Consider the following 20,856-nt stretch of genomic DNA (forward strand, 5'->3'; position numbering starts at 1 on the left):
TGAGTTAAAAAAGTAAGTACAGTGTGTTCTGATTTCATGTCAGGTGGAGCTTTAAAATTACAGAAAGGAAGTTGAGGAAACATGTTATTGATCTTGTCTTCTGCAGTAACTTGAGATGTAAACCTCATCTCAAACGTGTGTGTTAGAGTTTAATCTTCTCATTCAGTCAACCCAAGATCTATGATCTAAAGAAAAATGAAACCTTCCTGATATAATATTTGTCAAAGCAATAGAAACCAACTTCTGTGGTGTGAAGTTTCCTGTATAATACAAGAGGTGTCAAACTGTGGTCAGAGTTGTGCAAAGGTGTTGGTGTAAGGCTTACAACGCCACCGTCTGGACAAAATGGGAAGTCATACAAAAGGGAAGACTTCAAGACCACAGCAAGAGCCATTATTTATTTTACCTTATTAAAATCATTTTCCAAAAAGGCGATAACACATTTAGATGAAATTGAAGAGTCAGATTTGAAGTTTTGTAGTTTCATTCTTTAAAACTGTGAAGATAAATTGCACATATCATCCCAAGTTTCTTATTGCTTTTGTGTCATTGTCTGAAAACCTTTCACAAGGGATCCTCTGTGGGTTTAGTTGGATGTAGGAGTTTTTACTTTCAGACCCTCGAGCATATTTGCAGATCATTTTTCTACATTTAAGAAACCTTTTTATGTCTGTTTGTTTTTCTAAGTGGGAGTTATATATATATATATATATATATATATATATATATATATATATATATATATATATATATATATATATATATATATATATATATATATATATATATATATATATATATACATACATAGTTCTTTTCCTGGTTTAGTCTCCTCTGGGGTCGTCAACAAAGAAAAACAGATCAGACATTTTATTTTTGTATGGTTTAAAACCAAATTTAATTTTGTTTAGATTTTATGATGAAATATGGAATATTCTTCAAAAAGTGTGTCTATACATATAAACAAAAAATAAATTTGGTTAAAAATCATACAAAAAAGTGCTGCAAAATTACATTATAATCATCTACTTGTCTTATTTTCACATTTATTTTCATGTCTTTTTCACTTTTGTCCTAAGTCCAGACCAATGTCTGATATCCAGATACTTAAAAACAATGATGCCTGAATTGCTAATTACTAAAGTCTTATAAAGTGATTTTGTCTTATTTTAAGAAAAAAATGTCTTATTATACCATGAGTCCCATTCAACTGAGCATTCAAGAAAAATGTCTTGTTTTAATTTATTTAAAAACAAAGATGAGGTCTGAATTGCTGTAATAAGTAAAAAACATCTGCCAATGGAACAAGAAAATTTTTTTTAGAAAATTTGCTTAAAACTTGAATAATGTCTAAATACAAGTATTTTTTTTCTCTTGTACATTTTTGTCTATAAATAACTTGAAACAAGTCATTTTTCTAGACTGCTCAGGTGAATGTGGCTCATATTAAGTCCAAAAATACATTTTTTTGGTGAAAACAAGACAAAACCATTAAATTAGATTTTTTTTGTGGTGTAGTGTAGCACTCAGGTTAGCATTTTAGTTGTTTTTAAATGTGCTTTATGAATACATTTGGATTGGATGTATTTCAACCTTTTTAGATCCCTGATCTGCCCTGACAGAGAATAACAGGTCTGCTGAAACTCTCTGCTTGTCTAAATCCTGGTTAAAGACTCACCTTTTTATGGCTGCTTTTTATTAGAGCATTTCAACAAATCATTTGAATTATTATTTTTTTAACTGCACAATTCTGCACTGCGACTTTTATGCTCATATCTGTTTTAGCCATTTAATTTATTTTACTGTATTTTTTGATTATTTGTATTATTATTTTTCTACTTTTTTTTATTGATTTTTAACAGTTTTCTTCTAATATATTTTGCTGATTTCTGGAAAGCACTTTGAATTGTCTTGCTAAAATGTGCTATATAAAAAAAAACTTGCCTTGCTCTGACATTGGGACAGTGACTCTCCTCAAAACTGCAATACAAGTACAAGTAAAAATACTAGGGGTGCACCCATCACATTTTTCTGACCGATCTATGATCACCGATCTTTAAAAACCCTGACCTGCCGATACCAATTTTTATTTTTTATAACTGACAGCATTTACCTTCAATATTCTAGTCTTATCTTATTGAAAATCATTGATCAATACCTGTAAAAAAAAAAAATCTTTATGTTGTAATATAGCGCAAAAAGCAACAATGGCTGGCTGTCGGACCTTCCTGGAGGTATATATATATATATATATATATATATATATATATATATATATATATATATATATATATATATATATATATATTTTTAACTCTATTTTATCATTTTATTTTTTCCAGGGAGAAACATACAAAGTCCTTTCAGGACAGTTACATACAAAAATATCAAAATGTATCCACTTATCTATTAAACTCTCTTTTATTTACAGGTAAACAAAGTTAGAAAATCTTAACAAAACAAAACAGCGAGTGTGACACAACTTCATTTTCCATGAAATTTGACACACAACAGTTTTCAATCATGACTCACAATACTTAATGTTTTGGTACTTTAAGCCATGTATTAGAGATACTCAAACCAATTCAGACCTCCTCACTTTTATATATATCGTATTCATCTGGACCACAACTTCTTAAATTTTTCAGATTGTAGTTTCAATGCAAAAGATGTTCTCTCCTTAATACAGATATAGATCATAATGTTCTTCCATCCAAACTCACACCCAGTATGTGAAGTTGTGGTTTTCTAATGCAATTTAACTGGAGGTGTATAAGATCAGTTTCATATGTAAGGATGGGCTGATCAGTGATCCCCCAAATGTAAGGAAATCGGCATCAATCGATTGTGCACGTCTAAAAAATACTTGCCTGTATTGATCCTCTTTTTAAAAAGCAGACGGCTTAGTGGCCTACGATGCGCCCCATGAAGTTTCCCCTCGAGTGTGAGGCCTGGGTTCAAGTCCAGCCTGTGGCCTGTTTCCTTCACGTCATCCCCCACTCTCACCCTGTTTCCTGCTCTATCCACTGTCTTATCCTTTCTAATTAAAGGCTTAAAAAGCAAAAACAAAAAAGTTTGAGAAGTGTATGTACTTTGATAGTTTGTCAACAAAAAATCTAAAGAAAAGCGTTCACCTTTATGCAGAAAATCTCGTTTGGAGACCTACACACTGAAACACTTTATCGCACATCCTAACACATGCATTCCTCTGGAGGATATTTGGATCCTATCATGAAAATAAACAGATATATGGTGAAATTGTTTGAAATTCAGAACAGCGTGACCACTCCGCTCACTATCAGTGAAGGTCGAATTCCTCAGTTATTAATAGCTTTACTTAAACCTCAGTCGAGTGTTTTTGACTTGAAGAACACACTGCTCCCCTCTCTGCATTCAGTCTTTGCCAAGAGACGGTTCATAATGTCGAAACGTTGCGTGATTCATAAGCTCACGTTGACCCCAGAAATCTGCAATTTGCGAGCGTCTGTTTATTTGACGCAAGAGTGCTGATAAACAGTTTGTTATTTATAGAAAGGAATGTACTATTGGTTCATGCTCTGGACTTAAACTCACACATAGCTGGGTGAAATGATGCACGTGTTGCTTTGGAGGCTCCCAGCTTGAGGTAAAAAAAAACGACAGTAAAGAAAAGTCATTTCCATCCAATGCTCATTTATTTAGAAAACCACAACCAGCTGCAAACCACTACAACGTCTGCCATGTTGATCACAAAATGTAAATCATGTGAAATAATAAAACCATGTCAAGTAGTTTCAGAGGAATTATGAGTATATTTTGATTTGTTACATTCATATGAAAACAAATACATTCATAAAAGCAAGATTACCGGCATGGCTTCTGTAAGTGCTTTGTTGGAGCTGCATTGGAGATGAAGTGTTGGGTCTGTTGTTCCTACATGAAGCTAGATGGCAGCAGATCACTGAGATTAGCATGTCAGTCTTTGTACGCCATACCAAAGAGAAGCTGTCCATCATTTAAGGACATTCAACATCCTTTCTATCCAGTTGTCTTTAGATTATTCATACCATGCACACAGATGTCTGTAAATACCTTATATACCATTTATTTTCAAAAGCTATAATAATTATACAATGTTAAAACAGTCAATATAGCAAATGAGATAATTAGGACACATTAAAGATACTTCATTGAAGTTAAAATCCAAAAGGAGAAATGTATTATGTGTATTTTGGCTGTATAAAAATATATTTGTATGATTAAATATAAGGTAGCTTGACATTTCCTTACATAGGACTGATACTGTTACATATTATTGACTATATGAAGACTTTATAAATTGCACTTTACAATCACTTTACAAGCAGCTGACCACATTCAGTTCATGTGTAAAAGGCTCCTGCCTGCAGCATGTTGGGATTCAGTTACGTCACAGAAAAGCCCTCCCTCATTAAAGCCTCGTGTCTTCTTCACTTCATGGATGGATATCAGGAAACATCTTCAGGAAACGTCTTCCAAACTTCCTGCCGAGTTCACTTTGGAAGCTGAAGAAGAGGCAGATATCGATGTCTCGCTTTCATCTGGAGTGACCTGAGTTAATCTGATGGATGTCAGACGCAGCATTTCTCTGCATATCTTTGAAATCAAACCTGTGGGAGACTTTTCTCAACATGAATCCACCTTTCCATTCCAGTCTTAAGCTACTGTGCGTTTGCTTCCAAGTCGGTGGGCGCGATGACTCGCCACATAACCCTGATTTTGTCCTCTTTTCTTGGAGGCCACATCTAATAGTGAGCGGCGGCGGCGTTTCCCGTAGCCTTGTGAGCTGATCTTTTTCACCGGAGCAGTGGCTTCTTTCTGCCTGTTGGTGAGCTGGTGGAGTTTGAAGAGCAGGTCGTGGTAGGAACATGTGACGAGGACGCAGCCAGCTGATCTGGATGATGCTGACCTCCTGGATCTGTTATCCAGCCCAGTGCTGGAGGGGAGAGGAAATGTTTAGGTTCTGTTTCCAGACATTTAACGCACCGCCCAGCAAAATCAGAGGCAGGATTCATCAGTTTTATCATCCTCAGCATCTATATCCCCACACCTACTGTACATTTCATCTGTTGATGCCAGGTTGTTTCACACTTTTGAGGTTAGATCTGTTTTAGAAATGAGGATTAATGTCTTGCCTTTATCATATTCTATGTCATTTATTTATTTATCTTTATTATTATTATTGTTTATTGTTTTTAGTTTAATTTTTTTTTTAATTAAAAAAGAAAAGAAGATTTATTTTTTTATACATTTTTTATCAAGTATTTTATTTTTTTTTTATTATTTTTGTTTTTATTTTGTTTCAATTTTTATTTTTTATTTTTTATTTAAAGAGAAAAGATTTGTTTTTTTATAATTTTTTTAGTAAGAAGTTTATTATTTACTATAATTTTTTGTTTTTTATGTAGATTTTTGTAAAAAAAATAATTAAAAAATGAAGATTTATTTTTTATATTTTCATCTATTTATTTATTTTCTATTATTTTTTACTTTAGATTTTAGATTTTTTTATATTTTTAATAAAAAAAGAAAGAAAGATGTATTTTTTAATAAATTTTTTATTCATTATCGTATTTATTTTTATGATTTTAATTTAATTTTCCTTTTTTAAATTTTTGTAATTTTTTAATTAAAAATGAAGATTTATTTTTTTAATTTTTTTATTAGTATTATTTATTTGATCTTTTTTAAATTTTATTTAATTTTATTTATTTATTTATTTCAATTTGAAAAAATACAATATAAAAGAAAGAAATGAAGATTTATCTTTACCTTGGTGAGGGTGACACGTTTTCAATATCGCCCTGCTGTTGGCCTGCGAGGATCTCAGCGCAAAGGTCATCAAGCGTCACTAAGCCGTCGTGCAGGTCCCTCTTCATGCGGCTGTGCAGCAAAACTCTTAACCTGTAACAGAGACCGTCACAAGCCATGAATCAGACTTTTTATGGCAGCTAACGAAAAATAGGGTAGAGATGTCAGAATATGAGAAAGTTGGGGGTAAATTTGACAGACACTGGTAGAATAAAGATTACAGCTAATACCATCCAGAGTCTTGCATAGAGTCAACCTAAAAAAATGATCTGAAATATTTCCCAATGCTGGAGACCAATGTGAAAGATGTCATGCTTGTTTTCTGTCCCTGATTGCATTAATTTTGGAAAGACTTTGTTGCCACATTGTCAAAAGTTTTATGAATTCAGATTAAAATGGATCCTTTTATTGCAATATTCAGAATCTTACTCAACCAGGCTCAACCTCCTGCCCTGAAATCCCAGATATTTGCATTTAAGTCCTACTTCTTTATCAACATGGCTTCCTCAAAATGGATAAAATAAATCTATAAATCTATAAATGTAACAGTGAAGGGCAGTTCTTGCAAATTAAAAAAAAAAGAATTTGTTTTCTATTATTTCTTTACTATTCGTTTATATTTTAGCACTTACTTATTTGGTGACATTTTTATCTAATGCAGAGACAATGTTCATGATTTTGTTAAAGGAAAAAAAAAGTTGGCATTATATATCTTAAATTTATACCATTGTATTTCCTCTGATTGTGTCTGATAATAAAAAGTACAAATATATATATATTTTTTAAAGAATATGAAAAATGATGAAAAAGACAAGCTACTTTTAAAAACAGTTCAACCGTTCACAACTCCCCTGACGTTAAATTAATGGCTAAACAGTTAAACTATTTCATCAAACAGTTATCAGATATTTCACACTTTCAATCAGTATCTTCATTAAAATGCCGACAGTGTTTGACATTACGTAAATATTTTTTCCTCTTGCTCTAATTAAGTGGCAAACGTAGCCTCATATAAACATCTGTCAGGTTATGAAGTGAAATGACCTGAAGGACAACATCATGAGGCTTTCTCTCAGAGTGAACACGATGTTCTCTCACTGCTTGTTGATCAGTCTGCTCACCTTTTTTTCAAGCTGCTGTTGAGCTCCTCTGATGCACCTTTAACCAGTGGCAGGACGGTGGTGGTGAAAACACAGCAGCAGATGACAGTTTGCAGGGCTAATTTCATTTTGTCTGGGAGCTGTCAGAGAAAAATGGGTTACAAGTTGAGCTTGGCTCTGAGCGGATGCCCCAACTGGAGATTGATTTATGAGCATGTAAAGGTATTTGCTGTTGCATAAAAGGTTGAGTAATAATCACAGAGAGTGTTGGGTTGTCGTTTATTGATGTGTGAATTGATTTCAAAGGCAGGTATGTGCAGGAAATTGAGTCATTAACACTCTTAGAAAAATAAGACATGCTTTAAAATCCACACTCAGAGTCCCTTGAAATATTTCTCTAAATTTAACAAGCAGTTTGCACAACAAATCTGATTTCTCAAAAAACAAACAAAAAATCCTACATTTTGAAGTCAATTAAAAAAAGTCTCTTACCTTAAGTTCTTTTTGCAATGTGTTGTGGAGAATTCAGGATGCACATCCAAGTTTGTTGTTTACAGTTGAGCAGAGTTTGTTTTCAAGCCTGTAAAGAGTTTACCATGAGTTGGAGTCTGGGGTTTACACTGCTACCATGAGAGGCTTTATAGAAGGAGGGAGGGAGCTGTACCTGAATGCCAGACCCAGTGGGAGGGACTGTGGGACAGTTCACGTCAACCTCATCCACCCCACATGTAGACAGTCAAACCAGAAAACAAGCAGATAGAGATTATAATGAAGTCAGCAACCCCAGGAAGTGGGGTGACCAGTGCACGCAAGTTCATGCAAAGCTCCATTATGATGTGACGCAGCCATGGAGTTGAGAAAGTGTTGGAAGAGCTGCTTCAGCTCAGAGCATTTCAGAGGCTCAGTTTTTCCACAGTGATGGGTACTGATAAGATTTTATTGACGACAATATCCTTATCCAGTCTGCTTATTGATCCGATTCTTTATCTATACCTTAATTTCTCCAAGTAGCTTCAGAAGTTGTCTGTGTCAACATCATTTTATTGAGATGATAAATGAATAAATCTAAAATTGGTCTCTGGATCTGGATATCTCTGGTGTAAATGGATAAAAAAAACGATTTACTTTTTTGTTATATGTTATTGGCTGAAGTAGGCCATCTAGTGTCTCAAAGTTGTAATAGCAATACTTTGAGCTGTTTGGAACCTAGCCGTGGTTTGTACAACAAAGAATAATTGTGATATGGTTCTGTGATGAAAGTTAAAATTCTGTCTAAAAACCGAAGAATTATGGATGTATGCTAACCTCATAGCATAGCATAGCATATCAAAGCGATTTCCCATATTTGTTAGCATCAAGCTAGCACTGCTGTATAACATGATCAGTCGAGGCAGATGTCAGTTTAACATGAGTCTGGTTCTGTCCGAGGTTTCTACCTGTTAGAGGGGATTTTTTCCTTGCCATTGTAACTTGCTAAATGCTGCTAAGTGCTGTACTCTTGGTGGATTAGGATGAGATAAGACTCCTTATCTTGTCTTGATGTTGGGTTTCTGTTAATAGAATTGTATCAACATTAACGGGTCTAGACATGTTAATGTTTTTGGAAAGTGTCCAAGACAATGTTTGATATGATTTGGCGCGTTACAAATAAAGACTGATTGATTGACTGATGTTGAACATATTGAAAATGAATCTGTTTTTTGGTCTGCTAAGCTAAGATAGCTGCAGCAGACTAGTTGATGCTAGGTCCGGCTGCTCCAACACAACATAATGACTCAACAAGGAAACCGTGATGTAGATGGATTGATCCGTTCATTTCTAATTGATTCTTAACAGGAACCAGTTTTCCATACCCATCTCTTTTTTTCTTACATAAAATTCAGGGGTGGAAGTTATGAATTACTAATGCTCAAGTTTCTGTTGTTAAGTCGATTTTTTTGTTACTTGTACTTTTATGATTATTTTTTTCAAGAATGTAATTTTACTTATACCTTGGTAAAATTTCCACCATGTAATCTACATCACTACTTTTTAGATCACAAGTCACCACTGAGTACACCCACCATACAAATCAAAATTAAAACCTCCCATCTGCATAATGTAGCCAATAAGGCTGACGTACCATGACACCACTCTGGCAGCAAAATCTTGTCAAATCAATTTGTCTGCTGTTGGCAACGCAATAAGACATCCCCGTTGTTTAAAAAGTAATTTATACTCTAAGTAGATTTTGAGGAGGGTACTTTGTACTTTTACTTAAAGATGCTATGAGGAGGATCTGTTTTAATTGCACTTCCTCGCCACCTTGTGGCCCGGAGTCTCACGCACGCAGTTGTAAATTTCTTTTAGTGAGACCTGTGTTTGTTTTAGAATTAAATAAAGATGGGATCAAAACAGATTTTCTTTGTTCAAGACAACTTTTTACTGGATACAACGCACGGAGGTAAGGTATTTATCTGTAGAGTTATGTAGCACTACGGTTTGAATCGTGACATCAAGCAGACGTTGTAGTAGCCAGCTATATGTAGTGCTATCGGCAGCCTGGTGCTCCGACGTATCTGTAGGCTAACGTGACAACAAGTAAACACTGTCAGTTTGTAAGTAGTTTAGTAGCTGTTTATATTTAGAGCAGCTAGCAGCCCGGTGCATTAAGATATGTCAGTAATGTGTAACGTCAGTGAATCCTGGTTACGTCCTGCCAGTCATCTACCAATCAGAGCTAACGTAACCTCACTCTTCATTTTATTGATAGACTCTCAAGTTTGAACAGACCACTGCAGAATAACTGCTGACTGTGGGTTGGAATAAACATTAGCACAAATAGATTAGCCTCTGTGTTATAGAGTGATACAGCCTGAGCTAAAGGCTAATTAGCCTAATTAGCCTTTAGCTTGAGCTCTATCACTTTCCTGTTTGTCTGTCTTCTGCTCTTCTGTCCTTTTTCTGTCTGACAGTTAGGCTCCAGTGTCCACCATCACTACAAAATTAATCTCAGAAATCCGGTCCTGGACGACCCAAACTGGAAGCTAAGAAGTAGCAACTTAAAATAACCTGTCACCAGCAATACTGGCGCTGATAATCTCATTTTAAAATGTCTCCCTGTGCTTTCACATAGTTGTTTTTCTTCAGTAACACAGGTCATTGACTGAGTCTTGTGTTTTTGAGGTTCAGTTCAGCTGAATGTAAACATGTTTTAAAATGACTTTATTTATAGTCGCAGTCGTCCATTTGTAACTTATTTACCCTGATTATATTCAGATTAGCCTGGTTGTGAGGGTAACAGCATGCACTGTCCATTTAAGCAGAGAACATGGGCTTTTTAATGAACTGGTCCAACACTCAATGATCATTCTGGGAGCTGTTTCACACACACCTGTAACTCCTTCCACTCTGACACGAGCAGTGTGCTCTGTAAAGATTAACTTGCATTAAGACTGTACTTGTCAGTTACAAAGTGTCCCTTCGACTCAAATCTCCCTTCCTTGGGAATTATTGAAAATGAATACCATTACAACCCAGGCTAACCAGCTGCACATTGTGTCCAAATTAGTTGGACAAAGAGCTGAAAACCCTGTTTGCGTTGCAGCAATCACTGCTACAAGCTGACCAGTGCCACCAAAATGTCTGAAAACGAAAACACAGCCCGCAAATTGTGTATTTATAACTCGTTGATGGGTGAGCAACAAGATGGAAAATCTATTTAAGGGAAAACATTTACCCACTGGAAAAATATTCCTGTAAGAGATGTCAGTTGTTTTGGTTTGCACACGGAAACTATCCTGAGCCACGCCACATAACAAAGGCTCAGCTTCTCAGCTCTGTCACGACTCGATGCTCTTCAAGATTTTGACAATTTCTAGCAATACAGTGTTCTCATTGATGCCTTTAATAAAGAAAATGATAATAAAATAAATCCCCATTTCCAAAAACACTGGGATGATTTTTAGAACTGTAATTAAAAGCATAACTTACTGGTTTGTAAACCATTTAAACCTTTTATTTAATGTTTTTTGGAAAGAGTTCCCACCCAGTGAAGGGTTAGAGATGACACCAGCAACAGATTTTTATAAATTGGCTTTTAGTTGTGTAGCTTTACCTTTTCTTTTTACAACACACAGTAAATGTTTGGGAACTTAAGGAAACAATTTCTCGAGTTGTGAAAATGATAAATGTCCCATCCCTGCCTGAAAAATAATCTTCCTTATTGGGTGACAACTCAGGACAGCAGACTCTTCTCCTACAGAGCTATGCTGTTTTAATGCAGTATGTGGTTTGGTATTGTCTGTTTGGCGGTGAGTTGCTCCAAAACATTTATAAGTGTTCCAGCTTTAATACATCCATGAATAATCTTAAGACCAGAGGGAAAATGATAAGAATTCACATTTCACACCTGTGGATTATAAGCAGGTTGCAAGTAGAGCTTCAAAATGCAAAAAGAAGAAACAGAAGCAAGAGAGAAAAATACAAAGTAGGTCATGTATTAAAAGTTGCATTTAAAATAAAACAAAACTTCAGTGAGAAGTTTCCAAGAAATCCATGAGACTATCAGCACCAGTATAGCCTACCAATCAGGTCGAGTAGGACCGGACCGGTTAACGGCACGTCCAGGACTCTATGACAACACCGGCTGATGATGTTTGGTAGAGAGAGGAGAGATCTGTGTTTTTCTCTGCCGAAACGATTTCTATGATTAATTTTGTAGTGATGGTGGACACTGGAGCCTAAGGTGCTGTTTGCACCACAATGGTTTTGAATGCAAGTAACGTTGTATTTCAGCAAACTTTCAAAAACGGCCCCCGGTGGGGTATTTTCCTGAAATGCTGTAGCCACTGCTGCTGTGTAAAAAGTAAGTCACATTTGCAGTGGAAATGCTGACATCACGCTCCACTTTACGCATAAAACAGGACAACAGTACCGTTGTTACGATCGTCATGGTCTACCGTGTTGCTCTTGTGCTGCTCAGTCTGCTGAATCTGTGACTGTCTTCATACAAAATGAGCATATGTTGCTCCACTTCTGCTCTTAGCATTCACCAATACACCAGATGATCGGCCCAACTCTACTTCAGTGGAGATCTCCCAAAAGCGGCTTCTGGACAAGACAGTTATAGCTCCAACTACAGGCCCGGAATGCTTACTACAGCGTTTTCAGTCCCTCAGTGTTTCCGTGTACATGCCAAATTTTTTTTCTCTGGGTTTTGGGGTAAAGCGTTGTGGTGTGCAGAGGCCAGCAGGGGTAGAGCGGGCAGAGGGTGGATGAAACTGTCTGTGAGTTGACTGGTCATGACTTTCAGTCAGAAGGCCTGTTTGTCAGTAGGAGGGCCTTTTAGTCGAAAAATCAGCAAGCCCTTAGTCAGAAGACTAACAGGCTTTCCGAGAATAGGGTGGATCCCCTTTTGAATACAAACACTTCAGGTGCTACAGTGTTTTCCTTGTAAACGTTGTCATGTAAACATGGCCTAACTGTCAGACAGAAAAAGGACAGAGGAGCAGAAGAAAGCTCAACAGGAGAGAGATAGACCACGAGCTAAAGGCTAAATGTTCATTCCAACCCACAGTCAGCAGTTATTCTGCAGTGGTCTGTTCAAACTTGAGAGTCTATCAATAAAATGAAGAGTGAGGTTACGTTAGCTCTGATTGGTAGATGACTGGCAGGACATAACCAGGATTCACTATCGTTACACGTTACAGACATGTCTTAGAGCACCGGGCTGACTAGCAGCCAACAACTGACGTGCGGTACAAAGTTACAACGTTTGCTTGTTGTCACATTTCAAACAACAGCACTATATAAAGGCAGACAAAGGATGTCATTTTTGCATCTACGGTCCCTTTCGCGATGAAATTTTCTGCGCTGCGCACACTCAGAATTTCTAACCTGCCAGAAGGGGGTGCTTGGACAAGATGGCAGAAGAACAGGATCTTCTGTAGGTCAAAGAGCAGAAATACAGGCATCTTTATGACTGTTCACACAGAGATCACCGTGATAACCGAGTGGTAAATAATTCAAGGCGTGATGTAGCTGCCACTCTCGGTAGAGGAGAGAAGCCGGTTAAAAGAACCAGGAAAAATCTCCGGGGCAGATGTGTCATAATGTAATCAAAGACAAACTTCTTTAACTCACATCTAGTACTCTAGTAGATGTACGTTTGTGATACACCGCCCCCTGCTGTACGGGGTGTTAAAAAGCATAAAAGCCTTGTCGTATTGCATCCGGTAACAAGTCGACTTGAACAAAGAAAGTTTTTCCAAAATAAACACACGCCTGGTTAAAAGTCACATCTTCACGACAGTGTGCGTGAGACTCCGGGCCAGCAGGGGGCGAGGCAGTCCAATTAAAACAGATCCTCCTCACAGCATCTTAAACGTGTCGTGAAAGGATTTAGGAGCGCCACTATCCAGTCAATCTGGAACTGACATCTGTTTTTGTGAACTTTGCTTGCTTCCTTTAAAGATGATAAGGATTTCCCAGAATTCTTTGCAGTTTTTACTCAAAGGATCCTGACTTAAAAATCCTTGAACCCTTGGCGAATGCTGACTCACACAGAACCTCTTCTTGTCTCCACTTTTCGGGGACCCAGCTTCTCTGAAATGCCATTTTTAAACTCAGCCATGTAACCAATCAGTTTTAAATTTACCGAAGCAGTAAGAGATGTTCTTCCTGGTGTTTTATTAGGATTACACAACTTTTTAACTGCCTTGTTGTCCTTTGTTCCCACTGTTTGGAGCACATTGTTGACTTTTCACCAAACAGTTTTCTGGCTGGGAGGGTTTAGATGACATTCAAACCACCAAAAACAGTTTGTACCAGCATGACATCAAATCTGACAATAAAATAATCGTACTTTTTATAAGAGGCATCTTTTTCCATCCATCTCTATACTCTATTATTTTCTTTGTTAAAAACAATAATTAACACATCAGAAACAAAAAAGCACGTTATTTCACTATAATTTGACCCTTCAGTGTACAGTGCCATGGAGAAGTATTTGCCCCCTTCCAGATTTCTGTGTTTTTTGCATATTTATCACACACAGAGGTTTCAGATCATCAGACCAATTTTAATACCACACAGAGACAACCCAAGGAAATACAAAATGTAATTTATAAGTGATTTTATTTACCAAGGAAGAGGGAAAATACAAACCTATCTGATCATATGTGAAAAAATAATTGCCCCCCTTGTTAAATCACAAAGTAACTGTGACTAACCACAGTTTTGGGACAGCTGAGATCACTTTCACAGGCCACACACGAGCCTGTTTGCCACCACCTGTGTCGAGTCAATAAAATCATTTAAATAGAATCTGTTAGACAAATTGAAGTAGGGTACAAAATCTCAAGAACAAACGCATCATGCCACGATCTAAAGAAGTTCCTGAAGAATTGAGAAAAAAAGTGGCTGAAATCTATCAGTCTGGAAAAGGTTACATTAATTTCCAAGGCTGTGGGGCTCCAGCAAACCACTGTCAGAGCCATTATCCACAAACAGAGGAAACTGGGAACAGTGGCAAACCTTCCCAGAAGTGGTCTACCAACTAAGATTGCTCCAAGAGTGCGAAGACGACTCATCCAGAAGGTCACAAGAGAACCTAGAAAAACATCCAAAGAACTGCAGGCCTCGCTGGCCTCAGTTACGGTTTGTGTTCACAGCTCCACTAAATGGTACGGCCACATGAGAGTCAGAAAGATAATCAGAAGAGTACTCAACGAGCCAAAAACCACCCTGAAAGTGCTCCAGAAAGACTTGGAGGCAGCAGGTACAATTGTTACAGAGAAAACAATAGGCAATGCACTCCACCGCCATGGCCTCTATGGACGCTCAGCCCACAAGACTCCATTCCTCAAGAAAAGGCATGTTGAAGCTGGTTTAAAGTTTGCTAAACAGCATCTTGACAAGCCTGTAGAATACTGGGAGAATGTTGTCTGGTCAGATGAGACCAAAACTGAACTTTTGGGCTGTCATACTACAGACCATGTTTGGAGGAGAAATGGCTCTGCACATCAGCCAAAAAACACTACACCAACAGTGAAGTTTGGAGGTGAAGCATCATGGCATGGGGTTGTTTCTCATCTCATGGTGTTGGCAAACTTCATATAACTGACGGAGCAATGAATGGAGCCATGTATGGGGAAATTCTTGATCTGAATCTGCTGCCATCCACCAGGATGATGAAGATGAGACGTGGCTGGACCTTCCAGCAGGACAACCATCCAAAGCACACGGCAAAGTTGACTCTCAAATGGTTTCATAAAAAGAAAATCAATCTGTTAGAACGGCCTAGTCAATCACCTGACTTCAATCCAACTGAACATTTGTGTAAAGAAGTAAAGAAAAGGGTTCACCAGAGGGCACCAAAGAATATTCCAGATTTAAAGACAATCTGTGCAGAGGAATGGGCCAAAATCACACCTGAGCAGTGTGGGCCATTAGTTCAAACATACAAGAAGCTTCTGGAAGCTGTCATTGCAAACAAAGGCTTCTCCACTAAGTATTAGATGAGTCTCAGTTAGCGTGTTCAATACTTTTTACCTGTGTTATCGTACTTAATTCACCATAATCATTATTTATGGACCTGAATGTTGTGATTTTTTTTCACGTGTGGATTATTTGAGTTAATACCAATGTCTGGTAGAAATTTTGTTTGAATTGCAGCTTTAGAAATAAATATGATGAGAAAAAGCTGACACGATCAATTCTTATTTCCCCCACTGTGTGCAAAAAACAGAAATCTGGAAGAGGCAAACACTTTTTCACGCACTGATAATGCATGAGCTGCTCCATTGGCGCCGACTCTAGCACTTCCTGTTATGAATTAGCACAGTTTGACCTGATTTGACGGCTAACAGATTATAGGTGACTCCTTTCACTCCAACTTGTGTTGACCTGCATACAGCTGATGCAATCTCAGCCAAAATTACAACCACTACCATCCCCACAAATCTTCATCCGTGTCATGTCCCTGGGCAAGCTTTCTGTGGGAGACTGTGCCAACGTCGGGTCTGTTTTGTTATGACTCTGTTAAAGCACTGGCACTTAAAGGTTTGATGGGTCTATAGACTCACATGACTCACATTTGGAGATCTTGAGTACACACAAAGGTGTCATGGCAACAACACAACCTGAAAGATGATTCAGTGATGTGTTTTGACACGATCTGTGCACATCTATAAACGAGTTTCCCTCTGTCTGCTTTGTTTCTCCTTGTTTCTCCTTCCCCCCTTGATTTGCAGAGTTTACTTTACGTTACATGTCAGAGAAATACAGACAATGTGGTTTTAGGTTTTTAGATGGATGAGGCTGTGATCAATTTCACAGGCTGGGGTCAGCAGAGCGCAAGGTGAGCTCAACATTGGCAGTGAGCTCAACGTTGAGATATTATTAGAGAGTCAGTGTCTATTTTTAGCTGCAGATTTCATGCTGTGTTTTTACAACGAACTGGATTTTAAAAAAAGCAGGATTCACAGGGATTTCATTAACTCCCTTCCTCTGGTATGCAACACCACGGCCCTCATCGTGAGTCTGACAGAGAATCCTCCCTGGATCCGCGCTGAGGAATATGCACTTGACCAAATGTGAGGCCCAAACATTCCTCTCCGTTTCATTCCTAACAACGGAAAATCCCAGAGAGTGTTGGTTTTCTTTTTTTTTTTGTGGAAAACTACAGATCAGATATTTATCACATACAGGTGGAAATTATCAATTTGCCCAGGGGGAAAGACAATGTTCTTAGTATCGCTGATTGGTGCAGATACGGAGAAGAAACAGCACGCTCTGAACTCTTGCTTTTTGTGTTTACTAGACTCCGGCAACAACAAGAGCCACTGATGAAAAGTTATGATGGAAAGCTTCTGCGTTAGACGTCAGTACTGAAACTGCTTGAAGCTGTGATCTCCTGGGTTACTTTTCATTTTATCTGATCTGGTGTTACATACCTACAGCTGATTATTCTTTTTCAGCTCAGAGAAAAATCAAGATATCAGTCAAAATTTTACCTTAAATCAGCAAAATCTTAGCAGTAAGGGGTCCGAGGGGTTCTTCTTTGAGAGCTGTTGAAAACATAGGTATTAGAAGATCCACACTTTCAAATGTTTGAATGTTAATTCAAATATTTTCAAGGCAGATGTATCTTGAACAGCCTTATCAATTCATTGTACTTTCTCTGCCACAGTCTTAAATGTCTTCGTCTTAATACCAAGTTCAAACCTCACAAAAGATGAGTTGAAAAAATAAATGTTAGGCATATGCAACTGGTGTTTTTACTGATGTTGTGACAGCATTTGTTGTAACCGTGATTGAGGAGGGAACGCAGTGGAAAAAGTCTGGGTTTACACGGAAATGCTAAGGGACTGAAAACGCTGTAGTAAACATGCCAGGCCTTTAGTTGGCGCTATAATTGTCTTTTACAGAAGTGGCTTTTGGTAGATCTTAGACCAGCTAAAAGCAGAAGTGTAGCAACAGATGCAAATTTTGTTGAAAGACAGTCAGGAGATTCAGCTGCACAAGCACAACACGGTAGACCACGACAGTCGAAACAATGGTACTGTTGGACTGTTGTATGGGTTTATGTGAAGCTGAGAGAGACGTCAGCGTTTCCACTGAAAACGTCGGCTTACTGTTTACACAGTTACGGTGTCAGCAGCGTTTAAAAAAACATCCACTCTGTAGGCCGTTTTCAAAAGTTTGCGTTTTAGGTCGGCTAAACACTGATTCTGTGAAAATGAGCATCTGAAACGCTTCAATACTTTAGTTTTTCATTTTAAAACTGTTGCCGTCAGATGTTGTGTGGGAGCTACAGGCTGTCTGTGCTCCACATGACATGGAGCAGCTTTCCGTGCCTTACTTGGCACAAAGTGTCTGTCTGTGCTCCCTGTGGCACAGACCATGTACCTAATGATTTAATGCTGTGTTTTCAAGGCAGTAGCCAGGATTTTGGAATAGGAGTAGGAATAGGAATAAATTTTAGTTTTTTTTTCTTTTTCAATTTAATATTTTTTTTAGGCTATAAATAACACATCATGTTTATTGTTTAAATACCTTTTAATGATGTGAAATCAGCATTTTCCAAACAAAAATGTATATTTTTTCAAATATACAAATCGACTTTTTACATCAAAGGCTAGCTGCAGCCTCCTGGCCTCGAAGGATATTCTCCCAGTTCACCTCCACTTTCTGATGCACATGCATCATCGCCAGGCCCGTCAGTCTGTCATTGCACGTGTCTCGGGGTCCTCGAGTAGTTGCATCATCATGCCGTGTGCTCGGCCAGTTGATGAGCCAGGTGCTCATAAAAAAGAAAAAAGGAAGCACCGCGCACACACTCCGCTTTGGATAAAAGTAAATAAACTGGCTTTGATCAGGTTATTTGACAGGCCGAACTAGTGCCAAATTATCTAAAAAAATATATTTATTGTGGTCACCTGGGTGTAGACGGACGGGGATGTGGTCCACAAAGTGCTAATATTCAAAACACTCCAGTTTTTGAATGGGGTTTGGCCCGCCGCCAAGTGCGTCACAGAGCGCATTTGTGGATATGTGCGTCAGCTGATCAAACAGCTGTTCACTGCAACACGCACACAGGCACACACAAAGCCCATGGATGTTCATCACAATTTACAATTAACAAGCACGTTTCACAGAGAGGTTTTTAAGTTTTTATGAGTTTATGTTTTATTCAGTTGGGCATATTTGGCGAAAAAAACAAACAAAAAAAACGGAGTAAGGAGGTATGTTGTGTCTTTTTTTTTTTTTGTCCATGCGATGGAGCACAGACAGCTGTTCTGTGCTGCCAGCACAACATTTTAAAGTAAAGAAGGGACTCAATCCACAGTGTTTCCTCCTCACTCACACTTACAAAGATGGATGTTTCACAGATGGTTTTGGATGTAACCCTTTATGTTTGGTTCTTGGTAGAACATTCTGAAAGGGTTTCAGGTGGAACCTTTATAAAGAGTTCTAACAGGGACCAAATGAGGACAAGCTGAAGAACCTCATACGGTTTTAGTCAACACCTTTACTATTAAGAGTGCATCTTCACTTGGATTAGATCATTTGTAATCTAGTGTCTCGTTACCTTTAACACATGCACACCTCACAGTAGTTGGTGATCTCCTGAGGTTACTCAACATCAGTGCAAAAGATGGGAGCATGCCGCAGCACATGACACAGAAATCAGGATTATTCCAACAGACTTTCATTTCTTTACTCTTAGAAAGTTTGTCACTAGGTCTCTGTTCTTCGAAAGTGGATCTTAAATTGTGCATCATTTACCATCTGTAATTTATCTCCCCCTGCAGCATATAAGACTAAAATGAGTACAATGTACTTCAAACCTAAAAAGAGTTTATTCATTAAACTCCACTAAAATGTTGATTTCATTTCCAAGCCAATGAAAAGCAGCATTGTCTTAATTTTACAGACCTCAGGCTGTACATTGAATGCAAGACATTTTTGGGATACAGGGACCTGAGGACAAAAGAAAGATGAAAAGATAGTAATGGTTTAATTTAGCATTTTGCTGTAATTTAATAAATGTAATAAAGAAGAGGAAGTCCAATATGCAAAATGCTGCAAAAATTCTGCTTCTTCCCATCTTCTCGGCTCTTTGATGATGAAAAAAAACTATGTCTAAAACCAAAATCTTAAACCAGCTAGGTCCACCGTCTTATTGTTATCTTATTTTTAACACATTGTGAATGTTTCTCTTTTTGTCCAATATTCTACATACTGTATTTGCCTGAAAATGTGTGAAGTAGAAGTAAAAAGTTGGCCAAAAAATAATTACTCAAGCTAAGTACAGGCGGTCCTCGAGTTACAAATGAGTTTCGTCACGGACAAATTTCCTACGTAGTGTTGTAACTCTAAATTCCACGTCAGTTGGATTTTTACCCTAAATACCCCCTAATACATGTATTGTACTTCATTTTCAAGATCCTGCTTTTCCTGTTTCCTTTTTTGTATTTTATGTAATCAATGTTAACATTATTTTTATATTATTTATGTTCATATTTTTTATTTTAAGTTTATATAATTTTTTTGTGTTGGAGGCAGCAGCCAACAGTTCAGTATCAGCATTGACTGAGCAGTGAGCACTATGTTTGACTTGAAAATAAACAGTATTATAAAATATTTACTCTGACCTTTTTGAATCCTGCACCTGGGGCCTGTACTACAAAGCTGGATTAAGTCATCCAGGATAACTCTGCGACAACTCGCTGAACTTCACCGGATCTCTGTCACCCAGATCTGCTGTACTACGAAGCTCGTTATCAACTCGACAAGTGAATCCGGCTGGGATCTGTGCGTGCACACATAAAATGGGTGTGGTTAGCGGCCCCAGAGCATTTTCCACAATGGAGAAGAGAGCAGCCTACTTTACGGCAGAGGAGCAGCAAATAATCCTGCAAAAGTACGAGGAGTACTGCAGTATTATCCAGGCCAGGAGCAACACGACTGCGGCTGCGAGAAGCCGGAGGGATTGCTGGCAAAAAATCGCCGACTCTGTGAATGCGTAAATTTCCAAAAACCTGATATTAATAGACCTATCTCATCATGTGACGACACGGGCAGTTAGGTCCTTATTCATTCATGTTGTCAGTCAGTGTGTGTGTGATCAGCATCATATCCGACATCATAATTAGAAAGAGTCCACTTTCCTACAAATCCCAAGGAAAACTCATTATAGGCAGTTTGTGTTGCAGATGCAATAGCAGTGGGGAAAAAGGACGTGGGAGCAAATAGAAAATAAATATAAAAACATCCTTCAAAGTGGTCAGTATGAAAGATTCCATTTGCACACATTTCTACTTTTCCCTGACAATGTCTCAGTTATGATGATCAGTCAGATATTGTTTGTTCACAGCCCATAAGAAAAAATGTTGGTCCAAAAAGACAGGGGGCGGTCCCGCGCCGGAGGACTTCACTCCGG

At 37.8% G+C, this 20,856-nt stretch overlaps 1 protein-coding gene and 1 long non-coding RNA gene across 2 annotated transcripts in view; one reads left to right on the forward strand and one right to left on the reverse strand.

Moving 5' to 3' along the window:
* LOC141796412 (uncharacterized) overlaps positions 1 to 20,856 on the forward strand; it is a 63,772-nt gene that overhangs the window by 18,603 nt on the left and 24,313 nt on the right. The gene's annotated exons all lie outside the window — the stretch shown is intronic.
* Positions 4,675 to 7,521, reverse strand: admb (adrenomedullin b). The gene is made up of 4 exons (XM_074677112.1): positions 7,422 to 7,521; positions 6,951 to 7,069; positions 5,791 to 5,922; positions 4,675 to 4,954 (listed from the first exon to the last, which is right to left on the reverse strand). Exons 2-4 carry the CDS (start codon positions 7,055 to 7,057, stop codon positions 4,675 to 4,677), a joined length of 519 nt encoding a protein of 172 aa, XP_074533213.1. The 5' UTR covers positions 7,058 to 7,069; positions 7,422 to 7,521.

Source organism: Halichoeres trimaculatus, unplaced genomic scaffold, assembly GCF_033239565.1.
Source record: "Halichoeres trimaculatus isolate MK-OKI-2021-1 unplaced genomic scaffold, fHalTri1.1 fHalTri1_scaffold_10, whole genome shotgun sequence".
Taxonomy (NCBI): Eukaryota; Metazoa; Chordata; class Actinopteri; order Labriformes; family Labridae; genus Halichoeres; species Halichoeres trimaculatus.